At 55.1% G+C, this 14,540-nt stretch overlaps 1 protein-coding gene across 2 annotated transcripts in view; it reads right to left on the bottom strand.

Annotated features, from left to right (window-relative positions):
• Window positions 1-1,317: 1,317 nt before the first annotated feature.
• Window positions 1,318-14,540, bottom strand: part of CYTH4 (cytohesin 4) — a 32,714-nt gene continuing 19,491 nt past the window's right edge. Inside the window, exons 8-13 of one of the 2 annotated variants that reach the window (XM_033188647.1) lie at window positions 13,293-13,441; window positions 7,369-7,480; window positions 5,580-5,656; window positions 5,117-5,188; window positions 4,480-4,634; window positions 1,318-3,222 (exon numbers count right to left, since the gene is read on the bottom strand). In XM_033188647.1, the coding sequence (XP_033044538.1) occupies window positions 3,150-3,222; window positions 4,480-4,634; window positions 5,117-5,188; window positions 5,580-5,656; window positions 7,369-7,480; window positions 13,293-13,441 (638 nt within the window). In that variant the 3' untranslated portion in view covers window positions 1,318-3,149. Of the gene's footprint in view, window positions 3,223-4,479; window positions 4,635-5,116; window positions 5,189-5,579; window positions 5,657-5,710; window positions 6,006-6,587; window positions 6,692-7,368; window positions 7,481-13,292; window positions 13,442-14,540 lie in introns of those variants that run through there. The other variant, XM_033188656.1, reaches the window with a different exon arrangement.

The raw sequence follows: 14,540 nt of genomic DNA, 5'->3' as shown, positions 1-14,540 counted from the left end.
GGCAGACATGAAGTGAGCTCACTGCATTATCAGGTGTGTGTCCTGTTCCCGGCCTGGCTACCAACACTCGAGCACCCTCCTCAGAGAAGCCTCCCTGGATTGCCCTCTGCCCAGCCCAGCCCAGCCCTCCACTGCCTGCTCTGCCCCCTCTGGAACAGCATGTGTTCAGGACTGCAGGGATGTAAGTCCTAGGCAGGCAGGGATTCTGCCTTGTTATACCAGTGTCTGGGACAGTGCCTGGCACACAGTAGGTGCTCCACAAACATTTGTAGGATGTACAAATAAATGAAGGTTATTGAATTCAAGCTCCTCTATTACCCGCCAAGTGATCCTTGGAGTAGCAGTGCTTGTACTCCTCCAGCAACAGGGAACTTACTACTCACCTCCCATGGCAGCAGGCTCTTTTTCTTTTTCTTTCTCCTTCTTTTCTTTTCTTTTCTTTTCTTTCGAGTGTCACTCTGTTGCCCAGGCTGGAGTGCAGTGGCATGATCTCGGCTCACTGCAACTTCTGCCTGCCAGGTTCAAGCTATTTTCCTGCCTTGGCCTCCTAAGTAGCTGGGATTACAGGCGTGCACCACCACACCTGGCTAATTTTTTGTATTTTTAGACTGGGTCTCCCCAGGTTGGCTAGCCTGGTCTCGAACTCCTGACTTCAGGTGATCCACCCGCCTCAGCCTCCTAAAGTGCTGGGATTACATGCGTGAGCCACCAAACCTGGCTCTTTTTTTTTTTTTTTTCTTTTGAGATGGAGTCTTGCTCTGTCACCCAGGCTGGAATACAGTGGCGCCATCTGGGCTCAATGACACCTCCGCCTCCTAGGTTCAAGCAATTCTCCTGCCTCAGCCTCCTGAGTAGCTGGGATTACAGGCACCCACCACCATACCCAGCTAATTTTTGTATTTTTAGTAGAGACGGGGTTTCACCACGTTGGCCAGGCTGGTCTCGAGCTCCTGATCTCAAGGGATCTTCCCACCTCGGCCTTCCCGAGGTGTTGGGATAACAGGCGTGAGCCACCATGCCTGGCCGGCAGTGGCTCTTTCTTTCTTTAGACAGCATTGCCTGCTGGAAAGTTCTTTTGCCTTTCCATGGGCTTGTCAGAACCAGCTTGCCTACCCCTGCTTTGTGGAAGCCCCATTGGCTGTCCAGCCCCTGGTGATGGCTCCTGTGCCAATGTCCCGGGGATGGCGTCCTAGAGCCCTCTGAGTGACCAGCTTCCCTGCCTGGCCCTCCTTTCCTCCACTGGGACAGGGACGGAGGTGGAGGGCCCAGGTGGCGTCAAGGTGGCAGCCACAGTCACAGACAGGACAGAGCCCACTCACAAGTGGATCATGAGTTTTATTCTCTCTTTGGAGTGACTCTCAGAACAGCCGTTTATGCCCAGAAAATCCATGATGCCATCCCCTCCATGATGGAGGAAGCTGAGGACCAGAGAGGGGAAGGGAGTCGACTAAGGGAGTATCCAGTGTATCCCAGGGGCAGGACAGAATCTCTGACCCCTGACCCCTAGCCCAGTGCTCCTTCCACCACCCCTGGCTGCTCCTTCATGGACCAATGAGGTGACAGAGGGCAGGGCTTAGTTCCCAGGCTGACAAGAATCTGTGGATGTCCTCAAATGTCCCACAAGGTCTCCTCCTGCAGACGCCCAACCCAGACCTTGTCTGGTGCAATATCACTACTGGGTGCTTGCAGATCTCCAGAGACAGGAGTCCCACCACCTCGCAAGGCAGTTACTCCATCCTGACCCTGTGGAAGGTGTGCACATGTAGGGGCGGGTGGGGACGAGGAGAGGCGCCTCGCGAGCTGCGGTTCCTTCTGGGGGATCCACCTGCTTCCTTGCTTACTCAGGCTGGCAATGGGGCAGAGGCGACCACATTTCCTGCTCCCCCGCCAAGGAATTTCCCTCTAGGGGCTCCCCTGGGCCTGTGTGAGGGGGTGAGAAGTGTTTCCTGTTAGTGGACTCCCCCTCCAGGCAGGCCTCCCTGGAGGCAGAGCTGGCTGCTCGGGTACTGGAAGTCAGCTCTACTCTGACGATACTGCTGCAGAGGGTCTTGAGATGCTGGGACCTGCCAGTCTGCCCCTTATCACCATGGAACTGCTGGTCAGTGGTCTCGAAGGAAAGCCATGGCCAAAACTCTGCCTCTCCAAGCATGAGTTCTGTGTTACTTGCTGCCTCAGCCACTGCCTCCAGGCAGCCCTCCTGGTAACCACAGGGCACAAAACTCTCTCTTCTTGGCTTCTTGGATATAGCACCCATCCTGCTTGAGTCCCATATGTCTGGGATGTTCTCCGTCATTTTCTCGAGGGTCCCACCTGCTCCTCTCCTCAAAATGAACATCCTTGAAGGTGGAGTCTATACTGCTCTTCTCTCCCCAGCAACCTTGAATCCAGGGTCTGCCCCGGCTCCATAAACAAGGGCTGCCGTCTCCAGCTGAAAGCTGGGGCACAGGGCTAGCAGGGGCCAAGAGATTTCTAGTCCAAACACTGCAGTTTTGCAAGAACTAGAGAATGGGCATGACTTGGCAGAGGGCACACAGCGAGTCAGAGGTGGAGCTGGGACTGAGCTCGTGGGGTCCGGGCTCCTAGGGCAGTGCTCCCGGAGTTCTGTCCTGCGGTCCTGTCCGTGGGTTTGAGCTGTGTGTGTGCTGAGCTCTGCTCAGGCAGAGGGTCAAGCCCAACCTGAGGGCAGGGGAGGGGCTGGCAGAGATACCTCTGAAAAGGAAGAGCCTTGCCAGGGAGAAGAAGCACTTAGGGACCCCACAGCTCCTCCTACGTTGAGGGCTGAGAGCATCTGAGTGCAGAGAGCTCCTTCAGAGCCGAGGACATGGAAGTCCAGAGAGAAGAGAAGATCTAGCATTCTGGGGCTAGTTTTCCTCTGGCTGCTCTCATCACCCCTTCCTGTAGTGCATATAGGGCAGGGACTTGCAGCTGGGTGCCCAGGCCAAGGGGCCTCATTGCTGGACTCAGCCCGCTACAGCTCCCACCCACCCTCCTGAGCTCTGCCTTCCCCACTAGAGTCAGCTCAAGGTAACGGGGGAGAGCAGTGATGTCTGTGGCCCAAAAGAGTGTGCTGGGGTGGGAGGTGGGCCTCCAGGCACTGCAGGCAATGGGACTCTCAGGATGACCAGACCCCAGTGCCACCTCCAGGAACCTCACTGCTTGCTGGCAATCTTCTTCTTCCGAGTAGAGACCAGGTCATAGAAGGGGACACGAGTGATGCTGGCTCTAGAATGAGAGTGGGAGGAAAGATTTTAGGGCTGGACTGGCCGTCAAGGGGGTCTGGTCTCTCAGGGCTTGTATCAGGGGCATGAGACTCCCAGGGAGATGTCAGCCTTCTCTGCCGCAGGGGAAAAGCCAGATGGCCTCAACAAGGGCTGTGCCAGCCTTGCTAGCCTAGCTCAGTGTCCCATGGGCAGGGCCAGAGTGGGTGAGGCCTCCGATCAAGAGCTGAGAGCCTTGGGAATTCTATCCCCAAATATCTCTGTGCCCCTCTCCAGGCCCCCATTGTAGACCTTTGGAAGGTAATGGGAAGAGCTTGGGGTGGAGCTGGCAGACCTCCCTGTTGGACCCTGCTCTGTCCCTGGTTCTGTGGCCTGGGCGGGTCCCTCCCATCTCTGGGCCTCAGTTTCCTCATCTGTAAGATGGAGGTGAGAATGGGTCTGCCTGGCAGCCTCACAGGCTGTTCCACTGCAAGGCCCAGGTGAAAAGACCCTGCAAGTGCCCGGGACACGGCCCCTGCCCAGCAACCACTTCTGCCTTCCTCTGGCCACCAGGCCTCACCCTCGCCAATGTCTTGGGCTGGCTCAGAGTCAAGCCTTGAGCAGGTTTGCCATCTTGCCCTTTACCAGGTGCATCTTCCTCGTGTCTCTCCTGTTGGTGGCACCACAGAACCAGTCCCTACACTTTGGCTTTCCTCACCCAGCCACCCCTCCCTATTTATCAGTCTATGGCTCCCCCGTGCCCCAGGAGAAACCGAAGCCCTTCACCACAGTGGCTGTGGCTTTGCCAGGCTCAGCAGTTTCAACTCCCACATTGCTTAGCCTCATTTGGACTCTGGGATGCTGTGCAGGTAGGCTGCCTGCTGATTGCCCACACCGGTCCTTTTACCTGGAAGTTTATCTGGAAAGCCCTTCCCTCTACCTCCACCAGGTCCTTCCCAGGCCACTTTGGATAGTGAAGCCAACAAGAGCACTCACCATGTGCCAAGCAAGGGCGGGGCAAGAGTTTTATATGCAGCTTTTTGCTCTATTCTCCCACCAACCCCATGCAGTGGGTCTCTCCCTTCCCTGTGTCCTGGGGCCTGGCCTGGTGCCAGGCACACAGAAAGTGCCCGTGGAATACGGGTGGAAGGGGTTTGCTGGCCAGAAACAGGAAGGAGAGACTGGAGTTAGCCTCCTTTACAGAAAAGGAAGTAAGACCCAAAAGAAGCAGGGCCTTCCGGAAGGTGATGGAAAGCCATCCCCAGACCTGGGCACCCCTTACCGGATGGCCTCGATCCACTGGTCACGCTCCTCGGCACTGGTGGCTGAGATCCGGTAGGACTCGTGCTTGCCCTCCACCACCCTGCCGTCACCATCGGTCTTGCAGGCCTTGATTTTCTGGCCTCGGCAGCTGGGGTTGTAGAGCTCCAGGCAGAACTGTGGAGAGGTGGCCAGGCAGGGGTGGGAAGAGAGGGAGGCTGGGTGAGCTCTCCAGGAGGCTCAGATGCTGGTGTCCCTGATCAGCATGACAGCCCTATGACGGGCGAAGGGGCAGGAGCTGCTCCTCCCACACTGAGCACTCTGTCTGTGCCAGGCTCCTGAATCTACCATCCTCCCTAAAGTCTCTATGTGACAGGTGGGCTCACTGAGGTTCTGAATGGAGTGGTGCTTACGCAGGGCCATCCAGCCAGTCGGGCTGTGTGGGACAACAGGGGACAACCACGTCCTTGGACCGACATTGATCTTTTCCCACTGTCCATGGGCCCAGGAGGGAGAGAAGGCAGCCCTGAGCCATAGGGAAGGTGTGAGGGACACAGCCTAGCTTCCTGGAGAGCCCAGCCTCAGGCCCTCTCCCCACGTTCTGTTTAGGAAATTTCCCAGTGACTCCAGCCTCTAAGCCCCTCAGCCTGAACACCTACTGGCTTCTTAGGGTCATCCACCTTCTGCACGGAGAGGTTCTCAAGTGGTATGATTCCCCGTGGCTCCTTGTCCTACAGGGAAAGGGGAAGGAAGGTCAGGGTCAGGAAGTGGAACCCTGAGGCCCAAGGCAGGGCGTGAATGTGTGAGGTTCCCCAAACTCAAAGAGGAGCGTGCTCGTCTTCCGAGACTGTCCAGTCATGGGGGGATGGAAGTTAGAAGCAGCATGTGAAGAGCTCTGGCTGGAAGTTAGGAGGCCCAGCTTTAAGCCTGGGCTCTGCCTAGGACCTTGGCCCGTCCCTCCTCAGTGTACCCGTTTTCCCCATCTGTAAAATGGGCGTGGAGGGGAACCGAGTGATCTCAAAGGATCCAAAGCTGTGTTAGTCGACTGCTCAGTGGGCGTTGGGAAGGGAGTTGTGCGGGGAGAGGCGGGGGTGGGGGAAGGCCCAGGGGACCCCTGCTCACAGCGGTGAACTCGAAGTAGTAGAGGCAGTTGTCAGTCAGGATAAACCAGCGCCGTTTCCATGTCTTCACGCGGCCCCCTGCACAAGGCCAATGTAGCAAGCTGGTCAGTCCTCCTCCTGGGTCACTGACACCTCCCCCAGGGAAGGGCAGGGCCTCGGATGCTTTCCCCTGGACCCCCAGCTGAGTGCCCTAACCCTCGTCCACCACACCTTCCCCCACATCTATCCCTTTCTCAGACAAGAAACTTAGTGGCTCCTGTCACCCCCAGGCTTCCCTGGAGCTGCTTGAGCTGGCGTTTGGGTGGTCTCTGTGATCAGGTCCTAGAAATGGTCTTCCTGGCTACCATATTCCATTGCTTCATTCCTTAGCTTGATCCCTGCCTGGCACTGTGCTATGCATTTCATCCTTCATTTGCCAGGCACTGCTCTAGAGGTTTTAAAAAATATTACTTATTAATCCTCATAACCATGTATGAAGAGAGGACCATTGTTAACTCCATTTTACAGACAAGGAAACAGTCATGGAGAGGTAAAATTGCCTGCCCATGGTTCAGCAGCAGAGCTGGGATTCGAACCCCAATGTCCTAGTACCAGAGCCCAACTCTTGGCCATTTTGCTGCACATTTAACCCTCCCAGAGATCATTCTTCCCATCTTACAGCTACAGAAACTGAGGCTGAAGAACCTGACCATCAGCACTTGGGTGGAGGAGCTGGGATTTGGGCCCAGGGCTGTGTGACTCTGAGACCCCCTCTCCCATGTGAGTTGGGATTTATGACATAGAGCTTCTCAGAGGCAGACAGCACGTGGCTGGGGCAGGACAGGAGGCCAAGTGCTCTGGAGGAGGATGGACTGCGGTGTGGTGTGGAGAGTCAGAGGACTCGGGGGCTCCTGGGGGCACTGGGCAGGACTGGCACAGGGCTTGGTAGACAGGAGGTTCTGGAGGCTCAACGTTGCTGGAGGTGAGCCAGGTTAAGACCTCTGCTTCAATGTGAGGCATCTGTCCTCACCTGCCCTGAAGGTGCTGTCCCCGGCTGGGCTGTCCCTGCTGGAGAGGCTTCAGGAAGTGTGTGTGGGAGGCAGGAGCAGATGGCTGGGCACTGGGGTTCCCCTGCTGGACTGTGCAGCCACTGTTACTGCATCACCCACCCCAGCTGCTCTCTGCAGGGTGCAGGTCCTCCCTGCCCCCAGTCAGCTTGAAGGGAGCCTCCCTCTAAGCCACATCCTGTCATCCTTCCTCCCCTCCTTAGGGACACCTAACCCTCTGCCCCCTCAAATCTGCCCCTGGCTGGCTGTGTGGCCTCAGGCAGATCCCTGACTTTACTGTTCAGCTGTAGGGGGGTCCAGCACCTTGCCTGAGCTCAGTAGGTTCTGAACAAATGGTACTTCTTGCTATGACTTCTCTCCCCGTTCCTTTGGGGACAGAGAAACAGAACTGCAGCTGAAACGTTTGTCAGTGGGTCTGTCTGCCTCTTGCCCGGCTTATAGCTCAGCCCCCTCCACTGGCTCCCTTCATTCTCAGGACAGACGGATGGATGGGGCAGGCAGACGGCTGCACTGGGGGCCGGGAGACCTGGAGGCTGTCCAACTCCATCCCCCAGGATGCATGTGAGCCTCGTGTCAGTCGTGTGTCTGTGCGTGCATAAGTGTGCATGCAATGACGTGTGCCCGCGCGTGTATCAGTGTGTGTGTGACGATGTGTGCCCGCGCGTGCATGAGTGTGTGTGTGACAATGTGTGCCCGCGCGTGCGTGAATATGCGTGCGACGACGTGTGTCTGTTGGCCTCTCACCCAGCTTGAGTAGCCAGCCCTCCCGGTCTGGGTTGAAGAAGGTGTGAGTGAGGTCATTGCCGTCGTCCTCAGGGATGGAGAAGGGCTCACTCTTGATGCTGTCGAAGAGGTTCTGCCCCAAGAGAACGGAGAGAAAGACCTGGCTGTGAGTCCGCCCGAGTCCAAGGCCTAGGCCTGGCCTGGCCTGTGTGGCCTTGAGCAGGTCACTCACCTGCAGGCCTCCTCTTTCTTCACCTGTTAGTTTATCGTGGCCCCTGGGTTTTTCTTGGTGAGCCCCTCTCTGGTTCCCTTCATTCAGCCTGGGCCTGGCCTTGCCTCCCCGCCACCCCCGCCACCCCCGTCACCCCCGTCATGCTTCCCTCTGTGCTACTGTAGGGCAGGTGAGCAGGGCTCAGCCCCTCAAACACACACATATACAAACATGCATGCTTACACACACACACGTGCACACTCACACGCACATGCACATGCGGGCACGTTCACACACATGCACGCACACTTATATAAAATGCATGCTCACACATACATACACACTCACACACATGCACGCTCACACACATGCACACTTGTATGTATGCACACACATGCACACACATGCATGCACACTCACACACAAGTGCACACACACACATATGCATGCATACTCACACACAAGTGCACACACATGCATGCTCATACATATACATGCATACTTACACGTGCATGCATGCTCTCACACATATATGCATACATATACATGCATGCTCACACATATACATGCATGGTTATGCACACGCACATGCACACACATACACACTCACACATATATGTACACACATGCACACTTACACACATACATGCACACTTATATACATGCATGCTCACACACATGCATGCTTGCACACACATACATGCACTCTTACACATACATGCATGCACACTCACAATATACATGCACACATATATAATGCATGCTCACACACATATATGCATGCTTACACACACAGACACAGACACACACAAACACACGTATTCTCTCTCTATCTCCCTGTCTCTGGGGCACAGCAACCTTGGCAAAAGCCATGGGAGGAGGGTCCTCTCTTGCTTAGGTGTAGCAGCAGGGACGTCCCTGAGTTGAGGGGCCACTGAGGAGCCAGCAGGGAGGAGGATATAGGCCACTTCCTGTTGAGAGGCCCAGCTGAGGGACAGCCCAGGGTGGGATGCTGGCTGTGACTCTCAAAAACCCCTCTCCTAAGCAGACCTATTCTGGATGGGCCAGGGTAGGGTCTGGGGAGCTCCCAGAAAGCAGACTGCAGTTCTCCATGGAAGCCTTTCAGGCAGTAAGAGCTGGTGACATGTGTGAGAGCAGCCTTGTAGAGTAATGAGCTCTTTGTCACTGGAAGTAAGCATGTCACTGGAAGTAAGTAAGCCAGGTCTGCAAGTTCCCTGTGGGCAAGGTGTGGCTGCTGGCGTCAGATCACCCCGTGTGCTTTGAATCTCCTGCCATGAGATATTGTGTTCTATGAGCAACCTGCCTAGATTTCCAAGTGTTTGGAGAACCAGTCTAAACTGTCCATTTCTGCTTATTAAAAGCAAGCGCAGTATTGTCTCAGAGGATGAAATCATTTCCTTTCGCTGTGTTTGTGTGTGCTGCTGCTCAGATGTTTCTATTCAGATGCCTTCTTTGAGATTTTAAATGAAAATTCTCCCAAATATTGCCTGATTCTCTCAAAGTTTTAGAAATGGGGCTTGCTGGTTCTTTAAGGTCTTTTCTGACCTCAGAGCTCAGGGGTCCGGAGTCAGGGCTGGGCTGGGAGTGGTTTCCCTGGGCTCAGTCTGGCTGTGGGGCTATGGGGGTGGGGAAGAGCGGGCACCAGTTTCTCTCTGGGAAGCCCCTACGTGCATCCCTGGGAATTCCCAGGTGGCACTGGCTGGTTGAACAAGGGCCTGAAACAGGAAGGCCCCATCAACAAAGCTGGCAGCACAGACAGATATTTGCAAGCCCAAGGAGCTAGGCAGGGGGGCATGCAGGGGGTCTTGACCGCCACAAAACCCACAGGGGGACCCAGCAGCTTCTGCGGTCACTGTATCAGCCTGTGTTTTCTGCCCCCGCAAAGAAAACGGCTGAGTTCACCCACATTTCCTGTCCCCTGTAAACACCAACCTCTCCGGCAAGAAAACGCCCTGCACGCACTGCCGCCAAACCCCTGGGCCCAGCTGTCTTCTCCCGGCTGGGTGGATGTGCAGAAATGCAAGGGCCTCCTCCTTCCAGTGGCCCCGCTGACTCTGGGTCCCTCCACCCCCACCTCCCCAGTTTCCCTCTGGGGTGTCTCTGCTCCTCTGTGTTCTGTTCAGGTCACTCAGCAGTGTTGACACCCACAGGTCCTCAGCCCCAGGCTCCAGGAGGGGGTGAATGACTCACATCTGGCTGATTAGAGCATTTCATTCTGCTAGCTGCAGTTCAGGGAGTTCAGTTCAGGCTCAAGCCAGCCAATAAGCATTAATCCTAGGACTTTAGCTGAAACCACTGAGGAGGAGGACTGTGAGGGCACAGGAAGGTTGGGCCATCTCTGCTACTCCTGGGCAGAGCTGGTTTAAGAGAGAAATTAACACAGAGGAGGGGGTTGTTGAGAGATGGGGCAACTGGATCAGGCCCTGATGTCACTGGGCACCTGGATCTAGCTGAGCCTGAAGCCAATTCTGAAGGCAGATGGATCTCTGATCTTTTCAGTGACATGAATTGAGATTCCCTTAGCTAGGAAGTAACTGGTAGCTGGAAAGCACAGCCAAGTCCTCCATCCCCAAGTCTTGTCTTATGGCCTCTGCAGAGGGATAGGCTCTGAAGTCAGTCATGGGTTCCAATCAGGACTCCAACTATGTGACCTCTGGCCAGCTACCTCTCATAGAGCTCAGTGTCCTCTGCTGTAAACTGGGGATGGGATGACTTAATACGAACATAAAGTACTTAGCACTGTGCCCAGTCCACAGTCCATTCTGACTGAGGGGCCTGGGCAAGGACCCAGGAGGTGCAGGGCTGCCTATGGCAGAAGATGCCCGAAACTGGGAGATGGTTACCCTGCCTGGGCCTCAGTTTTTCCAACTTTGACATCGGAGAGTGGAGTTCTTTGTAGCCTCATCCCCTGTGCCTCCTCCATCCTAGCTCCCCCTCCCACAGCCCTCAAGATGGGTAGTTCCTCTCCTAGCTTTTCTCAAGGCCTGCCAAGTGCCAGGTGCCTGACAGCTTCTCAGAAAACGATATGAAGCCAGCATCATCAGCCCACTTTACAGATGAGGAAACTGAGGCTCATGTCCAAGGTCACATAGACATAAGGGCAGAGCTGGGATTTGACCTCCCATCCCTGTGAGTCTGAACACTGTGCCTTCGCCTTGAGCTTCTTGGGAACTCTGCCCCCTGCCCCATCTGGATGGCCAGAGCAAGGTTGGTTCAACCCTCCTGTCCCCCAACTACCACTGTGCACCTCTCCACAGCCTTTCCCAGCTGTGCATCCTTGTGGTCTGTGTACCCTTGGGGTGACCTCTCTTTGGGTCATATCTATGTAGACTTAATTTTGCAAATTGGGTCACTTGAAAGCATTATGTGTCCTCCTCACTTAACGGGCCCAAATTGGAGAATCCTTCTGCCAAGTGGTGACCTTGGACTGTCTGAAGGTGCTTAAAGCTGAATCCTTGCTTCACATGTGGGGAAAATAAGGTCCAGACAGAAGGCAAGAGGATCCCCAAATCCATGCAGCTGCCTGTGTGGGAAGCTTCAGGATTGATTAGCCACTCCGACTATACCAGGCACTTAGCTGAATACCTTACACTTCTGCACTAATCCTATGAACTGGGGCTCACAGAGGTCAAGCCACTTTCCCAAGGTCACACAACCAGAAAGTGGGGTAGCTGGGGCTGGAGGTGGTTCTGACTCTGGTGCTCTGTTCTTTCCCCTAGTCTGTGTCTGCCTCTCTGGGCTGCCAAAGAGGATAATAAGGGCTTCCTAGGCCTCCCGGGCAGATTTTGTAGCTAAATTGAGAAAATAGACCCCAAAGCCTGGTGAGAAGAAACTTACAAGTTCCACACAAATGTGGTGCATTGTTATTAACAAAAGGCTCGAACTGGGAAAAACAGCTAAGGAGGGAGATGCTGAAAAGGGCTCACTGGGAGCTGGAGGCAATAATGTGGCACCTGGGAGAGCGGCAGGACCAGTGCTGGGAGGTAATTAACTCATTCCCTGCCAGACAAGGTGTGCCCGCATAGCCCCATGAGGACCCCAAATGAAATGAGTCACCAATGCTCAAATGCCTTTTAAAATGTTTCAGGCATTTTACTAAGTGCTGGGACTTTTTTCATTATTAATTATTTTTAATAGTGACATAAGCCACAGGCCCTACTTTAGCTGGGGAGCCATGCAGGGGGCAGGTATTATATACCTGGCACAGTCTCTGCCCGTAACATTTAAAACAGTTACTCCCCGTAGCAGGTATTATTATCCCCACTCTCCCGGCAGAGGGGATAGTGGCTTCGACTCCGGTGAGTCATTGCCCAAGGTCACCTAGCAGGCAAATGGGGAAGATGGGAATAGACCTGAGCTCCAACCAGCTTTCACGCTCTCATGCTATGGAGTGGCTCCTCTCTGATGCCCTTTCTCCTGTTGGGACCAGGCAAGAGGTGGGTTAAGGGTGAGGCAGTTCTCAAACACCGAGGGGGCACCAGAATCATTCCAGGTCCAGGATCCACCCCAGCCTTGGAGGCAGGAGGTATAGGTATACTCGGTGCCGAGCTGGGACATGGTGTTCGCGCCCCCTCCGCCCCTCCCCTGCTGGGCTCTGACCATGGAGGAGATTGAAGCTCATGAGACTCTGGAGCATCTCCAGTCTTTGAAGTGAACTTGTTCATTCATGTTTCCTAAGCCAGGCTCTGAATCTCTCCTTCCTGTTCTTACAAATTCCCCCTGGCTCCCTGTGGCCCGGAGGAAACAGGCAAACTCCTGAGGCTGTCATTGGAAGCCCTGGACACTCTGGCCCCACCCACTACTGTGCATCTATACCACACCTCGGCCACACTGGACACCTCTCCTTCCCCAACCAGGACACGGCTCCGTTCTGGCCACTTCTTCTTTATGAAATCTCATTTCCCAGCTTCTCCTTTGGGAACACTCCCATGTAACCTTCAAGGCCCAGTTCAGAAGTCACCTCCTCTGTAGAGACTTCCAGGATGGCACCCTTCCCTGCCCCCAGAGCAATGACAGCCGCAGTGACAGCAGATCTGCGTCTCCAGAGCTCCATCCCCACAGCCAGCACGGCATGAATCATGCAGCCTTGTAATTCACACGCGTACGGTCCTCCCACCAGACCCTGAACTTGGTCAGAGCAGCACATGTGGTTGATCCATCCCTGTTGGCCCCCGTGCTGGGCGCGGAGCCTGGCATGGTGTGGCAGGGGTGCAGGCTATTTGAGGAAGCAACTGGAGGTTTGGCGCCTGCTTGGCTCCCCAGCTTAAGTAGGGCCTTGTGGGAGACCTCAGTTTCCTCCTCTCTAAGGGACAGGGGGCCTAGAGCAGAGACTGAGGGTTTTCAGGCCTGACACGCTGAGCGTCTAAGAATCTCTATTCTAATAAGTAGACCTGGGCTGTGTGAGGTACCCTTTTGGGAAGATGTGAATGATGGCTGCCCAGAGTACCCCAAAGGCTTAAATCTGGGTGGACCTCCTGGGTGGTCTATCTCAGACATCCTTCTCAAAACGGGGGCCTCTCTTGGGCAGGTGGGTTTCAGCACCAATGTGCTTTGTGACGGTGCCTCTCAAGACAGTGACAGCCTGGGTGGGCCACATCAGCAGAGTCCCCACTGGAGGCTGTCTATCTCAGAGGAGCCCCTCCCGGGCCGTCCACTAAGGACAGGTCCCTCCTAGATTCCCCGGGCCGGGCTGGGTGGGCTGCGCCTCTCTCACCCGCAGCTGGTCCTCGGGCAGGTCACTACCATTGTTGATGCCACGGTTCATGGACACAAAGCGCTCAAAAGGCGGCCTGTCCCGGACGTTGGGGTTGTGGAGGCTGGTATTGAGCATGATGATGGAGAAGGACAGCACGTAGCAGGTGTCTGCGGAGGGGACAGCGGTCACAGTTCTGGCCCTGGCCACTCTCCCTGCCTCTGCCCCAGCCCCAGCCCCTTCTAGAGCCCAGAATCTGTCATGGCAAGGCCCCCGAAGGTCCACCTTGTCCCCCTGACTTGGGCTTTGAGGCCCAGCCTCCCCTCCCTTCCCACTCTTGCTGGTCCCCACCCCCTCTTAAACTATCCTCAGCCTGTCTTTCTGAGTCCCTTCCCACCTCCACGCTTTGGCTCCTGCTGGACCCCCTGCCAGGCCTGCCCTTCCTTCCCTCCTCTCCACTTCAATCCTCCTTCTCATTCAGCTCGGGGCTTCCTCCCCACAGAGCCCTTCCAGCCCCCTTCCCACTCTATTCTCTGCCTCTCGGAACCCAGAGAACACTCATTGTTAGCAGCGCTGTTCAGGGCTGAGCCACTGCTGCTCTGTAATCTTGCTGGCGTTCCTCCTGAGTCCCAGTGCCTCTCCCATTATTCAGACTTTCAAGTGCTCAGGAGGGAGGGCTGGGCTGATGGCTGGGGAGGGAGGTGATTACTACTCTGGCAGGGTCTTTTGTTGAGTATTTGGGCCCTGGATCCAGAGCCAGGGAAGTTCAGCTGTGTCTCCAACTCTCTGGTTGACCTTGGGAAGTACGTGACCTCCCTGACCTTCAGCTTCCCCATCCTTGACATTCAGAGGCTAATCTTTGAAGTAACTGCCTGTTCTGGAACATCAATGATTCTATCTCTGATGGCAGTGGCACCGAGCATTGTTGGTGCTTGCCCTGTGCTAAGCTCTCACATCCCCATGCCCAACCTATGAGGCAAGTCCTCTTGTCACTCCCACTCTACAGATGAGGAAACCGAGGTACAGGAGGTTAAGCTGTATGCCCAACAAAATTAAGAAGTAATTGGACCGTGATTCAAATCTGGTGCTTTAAGATACCTTCTTTCCTACCTACAACTATTTATTGAGTACATACTCTGTGCTGTGGGCCTGGGAGTCGTTGATGATGAGTCTGATAGGGTCCCTGCCCTTGCAGGCTGTTTAGACTTGTGACAGATAATAAACAAGCAAACACTAAATTAAGATGTAACTACAAAGTAGAGCAAATAT

The sequence above is a fragment of the Trachypithecus francoisi genome, unplaced genomic scaffold (genome assembly GCF_009764315.1).
Source record: "Trachypithecus francoisi isolate TF-2019V2 unplaced genomic scaffold, Tfra_2.0 Contig01580, whole genome shotgun sequence".
In the NCBI taxonomy this organism is placed as follows: domain Eukaryota; kingdom Metazoa; phylum Chordata; class Mammalia; order Primates; family Cercopithecidae; genus Trachypithecus; species Trachypithecus francoisi.
This window is presented reverse-complemented; position numbering and strand designations above follow the sequence as displayed.